The sequence below is a fragment of the Emys orbicularis genome, chromosome 25, assembly GCF_028017835.1.
Source record: "Emys orbicularis isolate rEmyOrb1 chromosome 25, rEmyOrb1.hap1, whole genome shotgun sequence".
Taxonomy (NCBI): Eukaryota; Metazoa; Chordata; order Testudines; family Emydidae; genus Emys; species Emys orbicularis.
In genome coordinates this window covers 11,695,877-11,713,907 of record NC_088707.1, presented here as the reverse complement: position 1 = coordinate 11,713,907, position 18,031 = coordinate 11,695,877, and the positions used below count along the sequence as shown (strand labels likewise).

The 18,031-nt window shown below is 47.9% G+C and overlaps 1 protein-coding gene across 2 annotated transcripts in view; it reads right to left on the bottom strand.

Annotated features, from left to right (window-relative positions):
- Positions 1-18,031, bottom strand: part of LOC135894522 (acid-sensing ion channel 2) — a 1,171,365-nt gene that overhangs the window by 99,616 nt on the left and 1,053,718 nt on the right. For both annotated transcript variants that reach the window (XM_065422633.1, XM_065422634.1), the window contains exon 3: positions 12,472-12,599. In XM_065422633.1, coding sequence (XP_065278705.1) covers positions 12,472-12,599 — 128 coding nt within the window. The remainder of the gene's footprint in view (positions 1-12,471; positions 12,600-18,031) is intronic.

Sequence of the window (18,031 nt, the reverse complement as noted above, 5' to 3'; positions counted from 1 at the left end):
ATTCAAACCAGCTGGGGATTAGTCCCACCCCCTGCTCAAAGCAGGACCAGATGACCTCCTGAGGTCCCTTCCAACCCTGATATTCTATGATTCTATGAAACCAACTCTTCCCAGCACTGTACCTGGCTCCACCCAACTCTGCTTCAATGTAACACATCAGTGGCCACCGAGAAATGTCCTGGCTATTCCTAGGGTGCACACCAGGCCATTCAGAAATCCCAGCAAAAGCCCAGGCCTTCCGAACTAAATGAAAAACATCATCCGCTATTAGCAGTACGGGGCCTATGACACACAGTTCTAATTCAGTCACACTAGGCAATTCAATCCAGGCTCACCTTCCTCCTTTCATTCTCTAGGGGGGAATCGCTTCCTCAAGTGTTCTGTGTAGTCCTGTTTATTTTAATAAAACAGGACACTCTGGAAGGGGGAACTAAAGCAAAGACAGCTGCGGTCTCTAAAGAACCTTTAAGAGCAAGGGAAGGCAGGGAAAGCAGCAGAATAGGAACAAGTGAATGATAGTGACTGCAGCTCTCCGCCCCCCCAACCTTTTTCATACCAGGCTCCCCTTTGGTCCCCTCCCTCTCATCCAGCTCAGGTCTAGCTGAGACCCTTCTCCCCTTTAGTAACCTAGAAACGGCGGGTTGATCTCCACTGTGACGTTGCACTCTATATGATTTTATGAAAATATGCTAATATAACTGGAATTTGCTTCATGCAAAAGGTCTCTTGTAAGGTATCATTACAAAGCTTATAATCTACTGAGTGTGGTCATCCTATTTATATAAATGTATCACTCTTGTATCTGAACATAGAAATATAAAATATAACTCTGAGGGCCTATTGTAATTATGCAAAGTGTGGGCCATTAATGGTGGTTTGGAATCTTGATGGCTCCCATCAACCAGGACAATTGACTGTGGATGGCTCTGTTTGCAGGCAGGCCTTCCTGGGAGTCAGGCTGGGAGGAATGAAGGCTTGGGGTCTTACAGTGACATGTGATCATGTCACCTGAACTGGAATCCATCTTTAACCTGGTGCTTTTCCAGTGGGGAGGGGACCCAGAGGGACAAAGGATTCCCGCCTTGTGCAAAAGATATATAAGTGGGTGGCACAGAACAAAGGGGGCGGCCATCATGAGGAATCCCCTAGTTACCACCTGAGCTGGAACAAGGGCTGTACGAGGGGAAAGGACTGTGCCCAGACTAGGAAGGCGTCCAGTCTGTGAAAGAGACTTATTGAAACATCTCTCAGGGTGAGATTTTATCTGTACTCACTTGTATTACTGTATTAGGCTTAGATTTACGTGTTTTATTTTATTTTACTTGGTAATTCACTTTGTTCTGTCTGTTACTACTTGGAACCACTTAAATCCTACTTTCTGTATTTAATAAAATCACTTTTTACTTATTAATTAACTCAGAGTATGTATTAATACCTGGGCAGGGGGGCAAACAACTGTGCATATCTCTTTATCAGTGTTATAGAGGGCGAACAATTAATGAGTTTACCCTGTGTAAGCTTTATACAGAGTAAAATGGATTTATTTGGGTTTAAACCCCATTGGGAGTTGGGCATCTGAGTGTTAAAGACAGGAACACTTCTGTAAGCTGCTTTCAGTGAAGCTTGCAGCTTTGGGGCAAGTAATTCAAACCCTGGGTCTGTGTTGGAGAAGACGGGAGTGTCTGGCTCAGCAAGACAGGGTGCTGGGGTCCCGAGTTTGACAGGGAGAGCAGGGGCAGAAGTAGTCTTGGCACATCAGGTGGCAGCTCCCAAGAGGGGTTCTGTGATTTAACCCGTCACAGCCACCCCCTTACACCTTGTCTTGATCCCCTCGGGTTATGGCCCCCCTGCTCGAGAACCTGTGTTCTGGAGCCCAACTCTTTGTGAGTGCATGAACGAGAACATTATTTGTTTTTCCTGTAGGCATTAGGCCACAGACACGTTTCCTAATGTCCGTGAAGCAGCCACGTTAACGGGAGACAAATATTTCCAATTACCACTTGCTCCTGTAACACGCGTTGCATTTGAGAAGGAGGTTTTGCCAAACTGCTTCAGTGTCAGGCTGGTGCAGAGTATAATACAATACCCAGCTCCGCGTTTCATTACCTGTTTGAGAACTAATACATGAGTTTGCTGCCGAGTGCCATGTAAAAGGCTGCAAAGGTATTTATTAATCACCGCTCTAGCAATTCATTTCTCGCACTTAAGCTATTAGTGGATTTTACGGCGCTAATGTGATCTTGCTAAGGGGGCCGGTGGCTTTGCTGGAGTCGTTTTTCACAGCTGGCAAAGGTTCGCTACACAAAAACCCTCCTTTCGTCTGCTGCCAAAACAGCAAGAGGCTTTCTTTACAAGCAAGCAAACAAGTAATCATAGAGGAGTAAATTATCGGGCCAGTAAATGATCAGTGGTGTGCTTGATCTCAAATAAAGGTGGAGTAATGGCTGGAACAGTGGACTGGGAATCAGGAGACCCTTGCTCCGGCCCTGACTTATTTTGTTACCTTGGGTAAATCATCTTCCCGCTCTGTGCCTCAGTTTCCCCAATCTGTAAAATGGACATAATGATGCTGCTCCCCGGCACCATGTCATGTTGAGAGCTGTAACGGTCGCCTCCAAAATGGGGGTGCTCTGTCCCCTATCCTGATTTTTGGGGCATCCCATGTTAGGAAAGATTCCGACAAATCAAAGAGTCCAGAGGAGAGCAACAAAACTGATCAGAAGTTTAGAACAGGAAACGTTGAAATAACTGGCCATGTTTAGTCTAGAGAAGAGACAACCGAGGGAGGACCTGATAACAGCCTTCCAATATGTTAAGGGCTGTTCTAAATAGACTGGGGATCAATTGTTCTTCATGTGCCATGAGGATAGGACAAGAAGGGCTTAACCTGCAGCAAGGGAGATTAAGGGCTGGTCTACACTAGGGGGGGGATCGATCCAAGATACGCAACTTCAGCTACGCGAATAGCGTAGCTGAAGTCAAAGTATCTTGGATCGAATTACCTGGGGTCCAGACAGCACGGGATCGATGGCCGCGGCTCCCCCGTCGACTGCGCTACCACCGCTCGCTCTGGTGGAGTTCCGGAGTCGACGGTGAGCGCGTTCGGGGATCGATATATCGCGTCTTAACAAGACGCGATATATTGATCCCGGATAAATCGATTGCTACCCACCGATACGGCGGGTAGTGAAGACATACCCTTAGGTTAGCTATTAGGAAAAACTTCTTAACTAAAGGATAGAGACGCACTGTAACAGGATACTCAGGGAGGCTGTGGAATCCCCGTCATTGGAGGTTTTTAAGAACAGGCTGGACAAACACCTGTCAGGGATGGTCTAGGTTTACTAGGTTCTGCTTCAGTGCAGGGGGCTGGACCTGATGATCTCTTGAGGTCCCTTCCAGCCCCACATTTCTATGATGCTTCCCAACATCTCCGGCCTGCTTGCGGGGCTCACACTCATTCAAGTTTGGTAAGTGATTTGTGATACGCAGCTCATTAGAGAGAAATGTTGGCAGGGCCATCCAGAAGAGCGTGAGGTGTGCGCCTCGGTACGACCCCGCTGCCCCCAGACTCTGAGCTGGCATTTCAGAGACTCTGCTAACGTTGACCAAAACATGCGTTAATCTCCTTTTCAATGTTAACGAGTTAGATGCACAAATACAAACGCTAGACTGGAGCGACCCTTGATCCGAGGCACCATAATCACTGCCAAAGACTCTGCTGCTAATCAGTTAGGCTCCTATTCGTCCAGCAATTTCTTTATCACGCACTCTTTGCTACCGAAGGTACACATCAGATGCAACAGCTTCCAGGGGGGAAGGGGCAGGCAGTGGAAAGAGGTGTGGGGGGCGGGAGGGGAGTGTTCATTTATTGGCACGTGCAGAGGCTTGCGTTAACGTGACACTGGCGGGAATTGAAAACCGCCCTCATCTGTAGTAACACCAGCTCTTTGGATCAGTAAAACTGGAATAATACAAAAAACCAAAATCTCGTTCACCGGATGTCGCTATTTAGGCCAGTCCATTGTAGCTCTAAACCCACGTTACCAAAGTATCTGAGCACCTCAGTCTTGAACACTCTAACCACTGGGCAGTCGCGCTGCCCCTCTTGTCCTGCTGGGTTGTTCTGTGCATTTCACACTCGGGGGGGCAATGAAAACAACTGGTCAGTTTCCTTTCTGCACGGTAGGTCTCTCTGGGGCTGGCATGCACCAGCAGAGCATCGCAGTGAGCATCTGGTCAATTTGACTGCACCTTTCCGTTGGAAACCCCTTTTGGAAAACATCGCTGTTACGACTTGATTTCTGGCTTTGGAAATGGACAAAGCAAATCCACAGAAAACGAGAGGGAGGCTGGTCCAGTGGTTAGGATGCTGGCCTGCCATGCCCTGCTAATGGGGGCCTAGAACTAAGACAGACAGCATAAATGGTCAAATCGGATCAAGACGAGGTTTTTTTTAAATCGCTCCAGTTTTACTGGTCCAAAGCGTTGGTATTAATTCAGTTGAGGGCGGTTTTCAATTCCTGACAGTTTCACTTTAGCCCAAGCCTCTGCACATGCCAATAAATGAACATACTCCCCCCATTGCTGTGTGTGTGTACACACACACACCCTGTTTCCACTGCCTGTTCCCCTGCCCCATGGAAGCTGTAGCATCTGACATGTGCGTTCTGTAGCAAAAAGAAATTGCTGGAGGAATAGACGCCTAAGGTCTGGTCTACAATAGGAAATTAGGTCAGTGTAACGACACCATTAAATCGACCTAACCCCCAGTGTAGACAGCACTAGGTCAGTGGGAGAATTCCCCATCAACCTAGCTCCCACCTTTCCGGGGGGGTGGCAGGATCTGCACCACTGCAGCATTTTAAGGGCAGACGAGCCCTAATGAATTAGCAGCAGTCTCTTCGGTAGTGAGTATCGCACCTTGAATCAACAGCCTCTCCAGTCCTGTGTACCACCTTGCTGCGGCGATCTAACTCCCAATGCAAATGACCTCTGTGTTCTCAGGCACGGAGCAGCGGGTTCACTCCGTGCTGTATGGAAGGGGAACATTCTCCACCCAGCAAGCCCCAGCCGCGGGGTTTATTTTGATATACTGTAGCTGCATCTTGGCAAGGTGGATGAAAGGAGGGGAAGGAAAGCAAGTTGGTCCCACTCCTGCTGCCGTTGCCCCAGCGTGCAGGAGGGGGCAGCATTGAGGGTCCCCCTAAAATGGGGCAATCCCAGAGGCTCTGGGCATTCGGGTGTATGGTCAATATACGCCTTGACAGAACTGCCGGCTTGCAACAGCTTCTCCCTGGAGGGTTGGACGGGCCTAAGAATCTGAGCCATAGACATGGGAATGGAGAAGGTTTGGCAAGCAAACCATGTGTTGATTAGAGAGCAGCTGTTCGATACCTGAATAGCTGTTGCATACGCCCCCCAAAGAGCGTTTGATGTGTTCAACTAGAAATGAGTTCTTGGTAGCTGAAGAATAAAAGCAGCTCATTTTCTAGAGCCCGCTGGACTTTCACACAAGATACAGACAGGCAAAAACCCATGACTTGATCAACCAGAAGGATCCACTGCCCTTCCTTGGCACTTGCCTACCCGAAAACTGGCACTGCAAGAACTAAATGGGTTGCAGTTCACACCTTTAATTACTTCACTGCACGTCCATGCACTGACTTCAGTTAGCTCACTATGTTTCAGAATACGAACGTCCATGCGCAGACTTATACTGAAATAACAACCGGTGTGTATCAAACCTGCTGTGGTTATTTGGGTTCCAGGGTCCAGATGGTCCTTGGCTTACAGATACGTTTGGTGGTACATTTCCACTGGTAAGTGGAAAATCGGGTGGTGAGTTTCCTTGAGTTAATCTGAGCTGAACCGGAACAGTTGTGGCTCTAACGCCATGGATGACCAAAGAAACCCAACGCCTCCTGGAACTGGCTCTGAGTTTTTGAGTCCCATTGCACTGGAAGGAGAACACAAGGGCAGGAAGAACCTGAGAAGGGCAACGAGGAAGGCAAAGAATAGAAGCTCCAGGAAAGAGCTTTATGCCACTGGCTGACTTTCAAGCTCCTAACAAGTATCCAGATCTAACAGCAATGTCACATCTCATTGATCAGTCCAGGGATAGCGTATCGCTGCTGGGACGCGAGGGAAGTGATGTGTTATTTGCTGCTGGCCTCCCACCATTGGCGATAATAAATAATTGAAATATTGTCATGCTGCCTGCAAGGAGACAAGCTGATTTCTCCCTTTGTCCTTCGACCCTGAGCCCCTATGGGCAGGGACTGTCCCTTCTTGAGTGTCTGGAAAGTGGCCAGCACATGTTGGGATTATCGTAAGTGAGCAATTGTGATAGCCACCCTCTTGGGCCAACGTAGATCTAGCTAGTTTGAGAGCCAGGCTGCCATTGCTGCTGGTTGTTCCAACTCATCTCCTCTGGGGAGCAGCCACGGAGGGGACCTGTAACACACCCTCACCAGCCAGTTACACAATATCACCAAACAACAATATTCTGAAGGGACGGCCACAGGGTCACCTGCCCCTTGGAGGGCCGGGAGCCAGCCAGCCCTGTTCATTTATCAGGCCCAGCTGAGAAGGCATCAAGTGTTTTCTAGGAAGGGCTGAGAAAGTTCTGCGGGAAGGAGCTGCAACAGGAGACAGACCCCTGCATTGGGGCCCTGAAGCAGAGGGCATATCTTCCTTTCAGGATGGAGACAAGCCGGGGGAAAGCCAACAGCGGCTGTAACCCAGGGCCTACCTAGAGGAACTGTTTTGGGTTTGATGTTTTGACTAAGTTTTAAGGATAAAGCGGTGCCCAGAAAGAGACTTGGGGCATGGCGGTATGGCCTTCCTGGGCAGGTCAAGAGAGCCAACCTGTGTGAGGGGAAACAGAGGCACCAGCTGGCCTGCACCCAGACAAGGTAAGGCAGGGATGAAATCCCCTCTGTGGGCTCTGGCAAATGTAATAGAAACAATACAGCGAATGATCAACCCTTATGAAATCCAAACAGAAAACAGTCAAGGTGAGGGGTCATTATGAGGTAATCCATATTGAAAACAGCGGTAGTCACCAAATACCCTTGGAATAAAAATAAACCTGGGGAGAGAATGTCTGAGGTAGACATCAGGGAGGCAGTGAGCTCAGAGAATTTACGGCCAGTGCAATCAATCACCTGGCCAGGGAATCTTATCCTGCATCTAGTCCAATACCCTGAGGTTGCACTACAGCGTCCATCCGAGATAGAGACATCCAGTCTCGAGTTCAAGAATTCATGTGGAGAATCTATCACACCCTGAGATAAGCTGTGTTAAAAAATGGTGCCTTGTTCCTGTTTTGAAGTGGTCTAGCTTCAGCTTCCAGCGACCGGATCTCGTTTGGCCTTTATCTGCTGGACTGGAGAGCCGTCAACTATCAGAAATCATCTCCCCTGTTAGGGATTTACCGAAAGTGAGCAACTTGCCTCTGAACCTCAGTAAGTTAAAAAGGTCTAGTTCCTTGGCCATGTTTGAGCATCCACACTGCATTGTAAACCTGGTTTACAATTGCTGGACCCGGGTCTCAGAACCTGGCTAGCATGTCCACGCTGCGCTACGCAGACCTTCTGACTCCAGTCTGCACCTTGACTTGGTCCACGCTGCAAAATGACAGGATGTGGACCCCAGTCACAGCGGGACTTGGCTATGACCCATCCCACTACCATGATCCTAGGACTCCAGTCCTGTGTGCTTGCTGACCAGAGTAAGACTGATTTGTGTGTGGATGGAAGAGGGGCTTAGGCTGAAACCTAAGTCTGAGCCTGGACTTAACGTGCAGTGTAGACAGACCTTAACTCTCACCGTGAGGAAGGTTTCCCAGACCTCGAATCATATTCACAGCCATTCTCTAAACCCTCTCCAATTTCTCTACATCCTTCGGAAGTGCGGCCACCAGAACTCGGCACAGTCTCGCAGTCACAGGCACACCAATGCCATATACACAGGTAATATCACCTCCCTACTCCTACTCGATAGTCCCCTGCTTATAATGATCACCCGTTCTAGCCATAGCAATCAATCACCAGATCACCTGGCAACCCACACATGGGTTGGTGACTCACAGATACCAGGACCAGGCTGACAAGGATTTAAAACATTAAAACAACAGGGCATGTTTAGTCTCATAAGAACATAAGAATGGCCCTACTGGGTCAGACCAAAGGTCCATCCAGCCCAGTATCCTGTCTGCCAACAGTGGCCAATGCCAGGTGCCCCAGAGGGAGTGAACCTAACAGGCAATGATCAAGTGATCTCTCTCCTGCCATCCATCGCCACCCTCTGACAAACAGAGGCTAGGGACACCATTCCCTACCCATCCTGGCTAATAGCCATTAGCGGACTTAACCTCCATTAATTTATCCAGTTCTCTTTTAAACCCTGTTATAGTCCTAACCTTCACCACCTCCTCAGGCAAGGAGTTCCACAGGTTGACTGTGCGCTGTGTGAAGAAGAACTTGTTTTTATTTGTTTTAAACCTGCTGCCCATTAATTTCATTTGCTGTCCCCTAGTTCTTATATTATGGGAACAAGTAAATAACTTTTCCTCATTCACTTTCTCCACATCACTCATGATTTTATATACCGCTATCATATCCCCTCTTAGTCTCCTCTTTTCCAAGCTGAAAAGTCCTAGCCTCTTTAATCTCTCCTCATATGCGACCCGTTCCAAACCCATAATCATTTTAGTTGCCCTTCTCTGAACCTTTTCTAATGCCAGTATATCTTTTTTGAGATGAGGAGACCACATCTGTACGCAGTATTCAAGATGTGGGCGTGCCATGGATTTATATAAGGGCAATAAGATATTCTCCGTCTTATTCTCTATCCCTTTTTTACTGATTACGAACATCCTGTTTTCTTTTTTGACTGCCGCTGCACACTGCGTGGACGTCTTCAGAGAACTATCCACGATGACTCCAAGATCTCTTTCCTGATTAGTTGTAGCTAAATTAGCCCCCATCATATTGTATGTATAGTTGGGGTTATTTTTCCCAATGTGCATTACTTTACATTTATCCACATTAAATTTCATTTGCCATTTTGTTGCCCAATCACTTAGTTTTGTGAGATCTTTTTGAAGTTCTTCACAGTCTGCTTTGGTCTTAACTATCTTGAGCAGTTTAGTATCATCTGCAAACTTTGCCACCTCACTGTTTTTTTCCCTAAAGAAAAGAAGACTGGGGTGGGTGGGAACCTGATAAGTCTTCAAATATATGAAGGGCTGTTACAGGGGTGCTGGAACTAAGCGTGCTGGGGGGTGGGGGTGGCACCCCCCCTTGGCTTGAAGTGGTTTCCATCATATATAGGGTTTTCAGTTTGGTTCAATGGCTTTCAGCACCCCAGGGCTGTTATGAAGAGGATGGGGAGCAACTGTTTTCTATCTCCACTGAAGGTAGGACAAGGAGTAATGGGCTTAATCTGCAGCAAGGGAGATTTAGGGGCAATATTAGGAAAAATGTTCTAACTCACAGGGCAGTGAAGCTCTGGAACAGGCTTTCATGGGAGGTTGGGGAATTCCCATCCCTGAAGGTTTTGAAGAACAGGCTGGGCAAACTCCACTCAGGGATGATCTAGGTTTATTGGTCCTGCCTCAGCGCAGGGGGCCTGGACTTGCTCTCCTGGTGAGGTCCCATCCAGCCCGACATGTCTCTGGCGCTATCAAATAAGGCAAAGGCCTAGGCCGTTCTTTCCAAGCCAGGAGGGCTACTTTCAGACCCTTCCGCCACTCTGTATGGGAAGGGGGCGACTTGGACATTACCACGCTGAGCACAGCAGCGCTGAACTCCTATGACTCCCATTCCTGGGCAACTACAAGCCAGCAAGCTGAGCGGGAAGCCACCTAAACTAGCCAACAGGAAAGGTCGAGAAAGCAGCCAAAGCCCCGCCCCTCATAGGGATGTAGGGCCCTAACTCTGGGCCGGAGGGAGGCATCTCCCTCGACTTGGGATTCACAGCCAAGAGGCGGGTGCCTACACCACGTCAGTCGTTCTCCAAGACAAACAGAGGAAGTGCCCCTCTGCTAACATTTCTCCCAGTGGTTAGCGCGCTCCCCCCAGGCGTGGGAGACCCAGGTTCCCCCCTCGGGCTTGCTGTGAAGAAGGGATTTGAACTTGCCCTAACCCCTAGGTTAGAGGGTCGTCTGGGGCAGGCTCTCAATCTCTCCTGTCAAAGCTGTTCCGCTGGGCATAAATACTGAGTCAGTGTAGCAGTGGGACTGGACTTTGGGTCTGCCACCTCCCGGCAGGTGCCCAAATGGCACCTCAAAATTATTCTACCTCTCTCTGGCCCACATTTTTCGATTGTCTCCTTTCAAATTTTAGATCAATTTTTCTTTTAAAGGTAAAAAAAAAAAAAAACCCTTTGAAAAGAAAACGTTTCCTTTCGAGTGGAACTAAACGCTATTGTTCTGACTGTTTGGGTTTCGTACAGCCCTCCCCAGGAGTAATGAGCCCCTCCGACAAGCTACCGTCAGCCTCCAGTTCATCCACTCCAGAAATAATCTGTGTGTTACCCACCCTCTCCCCTCCCACAATCCTGCCAGATTAGAATTTCACGCAGGCTTGTTTCGAATGACAGGCAATGAATAAAAGCCTCTCCGACTGTCACACATCAAGACCTGAGGGCGGGGGTGCTGTCAGGGATTCGTTATTCCAATGAGCCACATGGAGGATCACAGACTGATTTAACTGCAGCAAATCAGCCTCGCTAGCAAAGCCTAGCTTCTAGCCTTTGGCCTGTGTTCACCCACGCTTCCAGCGGAGTGTGCGAACAGCCGGCAGGGGATACGTGCAAAGATCTCGGATGCACACGGGGAACTTCCTCTGGGCGATTACTCCCCACTGGTCTCTTTTGCTCGGGAATGCTACCGGATTTCACCCTCTGGGCTCGGCTGGCCACATGGAATGGGAGCAGAGCCCTCCAGCCGTCTGGCACGTTCTCTTCCCCAGGCACAAGGGGGAGCTGTGTGTTTGTAAGACCAGCAGGGCAGATTCCACACCCTGTCTTCAGTCTTGCATAATCCTCCCAGACAGCACAAAACACCAGCTACCGAGAGCAGGCGATGACAGGACAAATGAGAATTTCTGTGTACAGATTTTTAGCCATTGGTCGTTACCATAAGTACTAGTATGGAACTCCAATGGGCCTGGTTCTTTTCTACACTAAGGCCTCATTGCACTGCAAGCTTTAGAGTGGGTATACAGTATATTTATACTCACGTTAACACCCTTTTACACTGCTACGTCTGTGTACAGCAGCTTTCCTGTAAATGGCCATCGGACCCATGTGTCTCATATGGACATCATTAATAAGATCATCCCAGTGACAGTTACAGATGGACAAACCAGTTTGGATAAAATAAGCTAGTTATCGCTGGAGATGGGGAAAGACTTTGGCTAATGCTAGTCTTCGTTTTCAAACACGTCCCGGTTCTGATCAGGAGGCAGAAATGCCAACATTCTGAAAGTAAATTTGTTTCTATGCAATTTTCAGGTTGGTTCTGCTGACTTCAAAGGTGTGGGCACGCGTCAGACAGAAGCAAACCTATGTCTGCCCAGCGCTAGGGGCAGCCCCTTCGCCCCATTGAAACTTTACATTTTACAGCGAACATCCAAGCCAACAAACAAGCCAAAATTCATGCACCGGGCTTCACTCCTAATTCTGCTAATTCTCCTAATCCAGTGCTGAAATTTCCTCTTCGTAGCCTGAGATCCCATAGCGTGGTAGAATGCCAGCAAGCTTATATTCAAGGGATAGGGTTTAAATCTGTAATTCAGTGGTTCTCAAGCTGCGGGTTGCAAGCGAGCACTCTGTCCATCACGCTGGTTTTGTCCCAAAGATAAAGGACCTCTCAGTTTTCAAACAGAAATGGCAACATCTACTCAGAGCCCAGACTGGACACTTTCAGGGTTGGCAGAGGTTTTTCTGATCAGCACCTTTCTCTTCCTCCCCACCCCCAATGAAAACAAATACCTCCCACCAAATCCCCCTTCCCCATCTGTGCTTGCTCCATGCATTTCTTTGTTGTCAGGGGTGTTTTAGGTAAATTCAACAGTGATCCGATTTGCTGCTGAAATGAAAAACTGGGAGAAATACACGTCACTAATTTCCCTGGAGAGTTGGGAGCAGCGGGGGCAGCACCAGGCAGGGAGAATGAGCAGCACAGAGATAAGAGCGGAGAGACGTGACCAAGCAGCCACACCCAAGTTTGTATGACATTTGCCTCCTGACAGAGTGGTGACCACAGACCTTGGGCTACTTAGTTGCCTATTCAGAGTAGCAGCCTCATTAGGGTAGGTTGTACCCCTCCTGGAAGTGCAGGGAAAACAGGATTAGGGGAGTTGCTTCAGGAAAGGGTCTCTCCATCTCTCCCCTTAGAAGTGACCCACCACAGGAAAATGTTTGATAGCCCCCACTCCACACGTCAAACTACAGACTCACCCGTTGCTCCTGTGTGGCGACAAAGGTCTGAAATCCAGGGGCCACTCCGAAGCCAAGTTCTTGGACGAAGGGCGGCTCCGACTGGCTGTGGATCTGAACTTTGACTCCAGCTTCAAACGTAGTTTCCTCTAAAAAGAGAAGCAGGAATGCTAAGTCACCAGAGGAAGAACATTTTCGCTAACTGGCCGCCGTGGCTCTGAGGGTCGCATGCAGATTTAAAAGGGAGCTCGTGCGTCGGATCATGTTTGGAATCGTTACTACATCGTTATAACCAAAAGGGGTTGGGATGAATTTATTATGCTGGCAAATGTGCTGTTCAGGGAGGAGGGGAGAAATCGCCGTGTGCTACTTGTCCGCTCAGTGGCGTTTCACTGCAGGGCTCTTTGATGGACAATGTGGGAGAAAATCAGGACCATCCTTTGTGGTGAACCAAGCAGACTCTGGATTTGTCATTTCGGGGGGTTAATCAGGCTCACATCTGCAGACGCTGCTGCTGGCCATTGAAACATCAATAGCCTCTCCAGACCCAGAGCACGGAGCGGCCCGTTCTGTGGGCTTCTTCCCCCTTGGGTAGCAGCTGCGTTATGGCAGGTTCCACAACTCCTAAAGGTGCCAGAGGGGTTCTAGGGATGGGAGGGGGGCCCTTTGCAGGTAAGCTGCCCTGTCTCCTGGAGAGGCCAGGCCACTGTCCAGACAACCTCTGTCTCTTTCTGAGGTACCCAAGGGACCACAGCTATTTTCTACCAGGCAGAAATCTGGTTTGAAATATATTTCCCGCATTACGTAAGCTTCCCCTGCTCAAAAAACCCACGTATGTTAAAAGAACATTACTTATGGCATGTCTTCACTTATGGCAGGGTAGAGCCCAGCCCAGCTAGCACAATACAAATAGCAGTGTAGACAGTGAGGCATTGCTTTGGAGGGTAGAGTACAGACACGCCTGGACCATAGAGTATATACCCTACATGGCTCTCAACACGCCCAAACAGTGCCTCCCCCATCTGCACGGCTATTTCCAGCAGTGTAGTGTCCCACAGACTCCCCACTGCTCCAGCAGTGGGGGAAGACTCTGACTGGAGGAAGGCAGAGAAGAAAGGCTCCGGCAGCACCCCACTGCCAGTGCTTTTCCCGGTTGCCTTCCTCCTGCCAGAGCATTTCACTGCCACGTATAGCTACATGTATCCCAGGGGCCACCACAAGTGTGGAAAAAGCCTTGGGCTGCAAGGTCAAGCACTTGAAAATGTAGGAAATGCCAGGTTTACACAGCTGTCTGCACAACTTTGATTCTTCCGCCTTGTGTGTCCATCATGTGAACTGAACAAGCCAGGGGGCCTGTGGAAAATATACTATGTGATCATGTCATTAAAGACCCTGGGTACAATTTTCAAAGGTGTCTCAGTGACGTAAGAGTGCAAAGGTTAGGGTTTGTCTACCCATGAAAATTAATCCAGAATAAAGTAGGGTGTGAATTTAGAGCAGATTAACTATTCTCGATTAACTCCACACATGGAGACTATTTCAGAACAACAGTGCCTTATTCTGAATTAGCTTAATCCACTTTGGAAGTGGATTAGGGCTAGGTCTACACTACCCGCCTGAATCGGCGGGTAGAAATCGATCTCTTGGGGATCGACTTATCGCGTCTCGTCAGGACGCGACAATCGATCCCCGAATCGACGCGCTTACTCCACCAGCGGAGGTGGGAGTAAGCGCCGTCGACTGGGAGCCGCGGCAGTCGATTTTGCTGCCGTCCTCACAACAGGGTAAGTCGGATCTGATACGTCGAATTCAGCTACGCTATTTGCGTAGCTGAATTTGCGTATCTTAAATCGACCCCCCCCCTGTAGTGCAGATGTAGCCTAAGCTAATTTGGAATAACACTTGTATTCCGGAATAACTCCCTGTGTAGACAAACCCTAAGGCAGTTAGGAGCTAAATTCCATTGATTTACACTAACTGGGCATTTGGGAAACTGGGAGCAACTAGTCCAATATGCTCTGAAGTCTGCGTTCCCAAATTCCCCTATAATGAACATAACTTTCCGAGAGCACTGGCTGGCTTCCCCAAGGCACAGTCCGCTCAGCAGAGCTGAAGGGGAGCAGCAAACAGAGCCCAGGAGCTTGTTAGAATTACAGCAGACCTTCAAGCTAACCAAGAATTGCAGCTTGCCGGGGCTCAAATAACCAAGGTTTCAGTGCTTATCAATTGGGGATTTTGCACGTGTCAACCATCGGACCTCAACGCTTACCAGTCATGGGGGATTTGAAGCTTGTGATGTCAGAAAGTTCCTTTCCACTAGATTCACAATAAACCCACATACTTGGCTGACAGCTTCTAGGTCATGGTGATGTGGGCATTCTGAAGAGGCCCATCCTCCCCTTATGGCTACCATGAGATGTTCAGAAGCCCCCACCCCCATCCCTCTCTGGAAAGACACATTAAGTGGAACATTAAAGTTGATATTTAAACCCACATGAGGCAGGAATCCTCAAATTATAATCCTGCCCCCCTTCTCTCCTTCCTTTTGTCAGAAGTCTGCCCCTGCCTTCGCTTTGGACTTTCTCCTCCTTTGCACTCTACTTAAGTTAATATTTTGGCTAGCAAGTGAGAAGGCACAGTTTGGAAAGTAGCAATGGCCGAAAGCCATTTGGGGAGGTAGGGGGCAGAATGAGTGGACAGTGAATTAGATACAAGCGCAGTGTGGCGTGGAGATGCACTTTTGGGCACATTGTGTCATGCAAGAGGTCCTCTATTCAGCACTGGTGATGCTGCGCCCGGAACACAGTTCTAGGCACGGACAAATTGGAGGCAGCTCAGCAAAGTGCAACAGACGTAATAAGGGAATAGAGGGAGATGTGGAAGGAAAGGTAAAATTGCCAACCAGGCTTAGCATGGCTAAGCAACAAGATGCACCCGCATAACAGTCTGTGCATAAGGCACCAAACATCAGAGTCTCTGGGAGCCATCTACATATCTGAAGAGAGGTTGGGGCAAGCCCCCGTTTCATGCTCTTGGAGGGAGGCATGAGGACTATAAGGGCAAAGGCACTGTCCCAACAGATATTGCTGACCAAACACCTCTGTCTCGAGTGCACTGAGCACACATGTGCTTGTCCATATATATATATATATGGACAAGCACTCCAAGAAGAACTAGCTACACATCTAAGGAACACAAGAAATTATCCATGCAGGATGCTGCTCACCCCCTCGCTCTACCTACTTTTGGCTTCCATCCCTTAGTAATTAATAAAATGAAGGAAGAACACTATTATTTTTAATTATACTTTGTTTAAACCGGAATATCTTTACTAGTGTAAATCTGGAGTAGCTCCATGTAAATTTAACACCCAATGTAAATGAGAGCAGAAGCTGACCCTCTCTCTTCCCAGTCCCCTTTCCTCCTCTCCTGGGGGTCATGTTTCTGTCCCATCTCTGTTGGGAGGACGTTGCAAAGAAGCATTTTTCGCACTTGGGTCCTGCACATAATGAATCTCCTGATCTCTGATGCTGGATGTTCTCTAAATTCTGACCCCCTGATAATTACTATTACCAGAGTATTACATCATTTAAAAAAAAAATTAACATACAAGAACTTTAAGCATAAAAAAGGGAAAGCTGCTGCCTAAAATTTATCACCATGGGTCACCAATAAATCCTGACTATGAACCCATAGGTTTGGGTAGCCAGGAATTTTGTTAAACCCTCTGCAGAATTCCTGCATATTAAGTGCTCAAATGCACTTGTTCTCCTTTGACTTTCTTTAAAATTCTCAGAGTGCCCAGGAGCACTGTCTGTTGGAGGTGGCTGATCATGACGTCTCACACTCCTAATGTGTTCCTAAGTTGCTTAGAGGGTCTCACAAGGTGCTCCAATAATCACTGGATTGTCTTTTTCTAGTTTTCCATAATTGGTCCACTTCATGGCAGAATTCTTCATATGTCATCACCTCCTTGTTTGCATTTCTGTCTGCTGGGATGGCAATATCAATTAACATCGTCTGGTTTGCCTTTTTTTCCTACAGCACCTATGTCCGGCCTGAACTGTTAGGTCTGTGACAACTGCCAGATCCTATAAAATCTTATCCTCTTCATTCTCTAGTGCGCTTTTGATCTGGTGGTAGTAACATCGCCCAGTTCGTTTAAATCCGTACTGAGGCTCCAATGCAGGCACTTGGCAGCCTCATTGTTTCTGTTCCTATATTCTCTCCCAGCCAGGCTCCTGCCGGTGCTCAATACATGCTCCATTGGTTTTTCCTTTTCGGAACACTGCAGTTCGGGGAGCAGTTCTGTTGGGCAGTTCTGTTGCAAACTTAATTAAGCCTTAAGGACCGACTGCTCTTGGCCATTCACAGTAAGGCTCTCAGTCTCTCTCTTGAGAGGCCTTCTACAAGCCAGGAGTTTGTTCAACTCCGATCACTAATAGGCTGTCTCTCTCTCCACCACTGCACGTGCACTGATTTCTGTGTAAATCTTTTGTCTTCCTTTGTTGATTTGGTTTCTCCTTTCTTTGATGCTTTCTTGGCCTAGGATGCACACTCAGCCATCTCTTGTTATCGCGACCAGATTATCTTTCATTCTGGTCGACTCTTCACGTATTTTGATGATATATTCTTCATTCTCAATTGCTTCCTCCACCAATAGCAGACCTTTTTCCTCCATCACCTCGTCGGATGTATGTCCTGTCCACGTCTTGATTGGTATGCATTACTCTCTGAATCCGTCCAATCTGGAGGGAATATCTGGCACTGGGTGCAGCTCAACAGAAAGCGACTTTGATGCAGAGGCTGGAATCCGTGTGCAGTAATTTTGGACTCCATCTCAGACAACACATGCATCTGTAAAATTTGTAACAAGCTACGTCGTTCTCAAATTGGGCTTGTCAGCCATAATCGGATTCATCAGGCACCTGACTAGACCTCTTGGGCATATACCATGATCCAATGGATTGATGCTTGCCTATAATAATAATGAATCACTAGGCGCTTTCTTGTTTGGATATTCATTTTTTTCTTCTCTTCTTCATGCCACTTGATCACTCCAGCAGTGTACAGTATTACAGGTATCAGACACATATTAAAGACTAAGATAAAATTCTTTGAGTTTTGTCCTTAGAGTAGATCTTAGTCATCTGTAATATCCTTTCCTCGCTTTTTTCTTTGACTTCCTTCTGTAGTAACTCAGACAGTTCCCTGATTCCAAGGTATTTGTAGGGACCAAGCTGAGAGCTAGCTTGGCAAATACCTTCATCAGTTTGTATGTCGTCTGATTGTACCAGCTTGCCCATCTTTACAGACGCCACTCCACATTGAGCCAAGCCAACCTGAAACTTTGTATCTTCAAACTTTTCTACATAGGTCATCAGTCTCTGCATCTCCTTTTGTGACCATCCATACAGTTTCAGATCATCCATATATTACAAGTGGTTAACTGGCTGTTGCTCTTCGCTGATAATAAGCACAAATTATCCCACAGAGCATCCGTGTTAGCGGCAGCATCTCTATCATGAACAGCACTGGTGATAAGGAATCCCCTGAAAAGTTTCCTTTTTTAATTTGGATA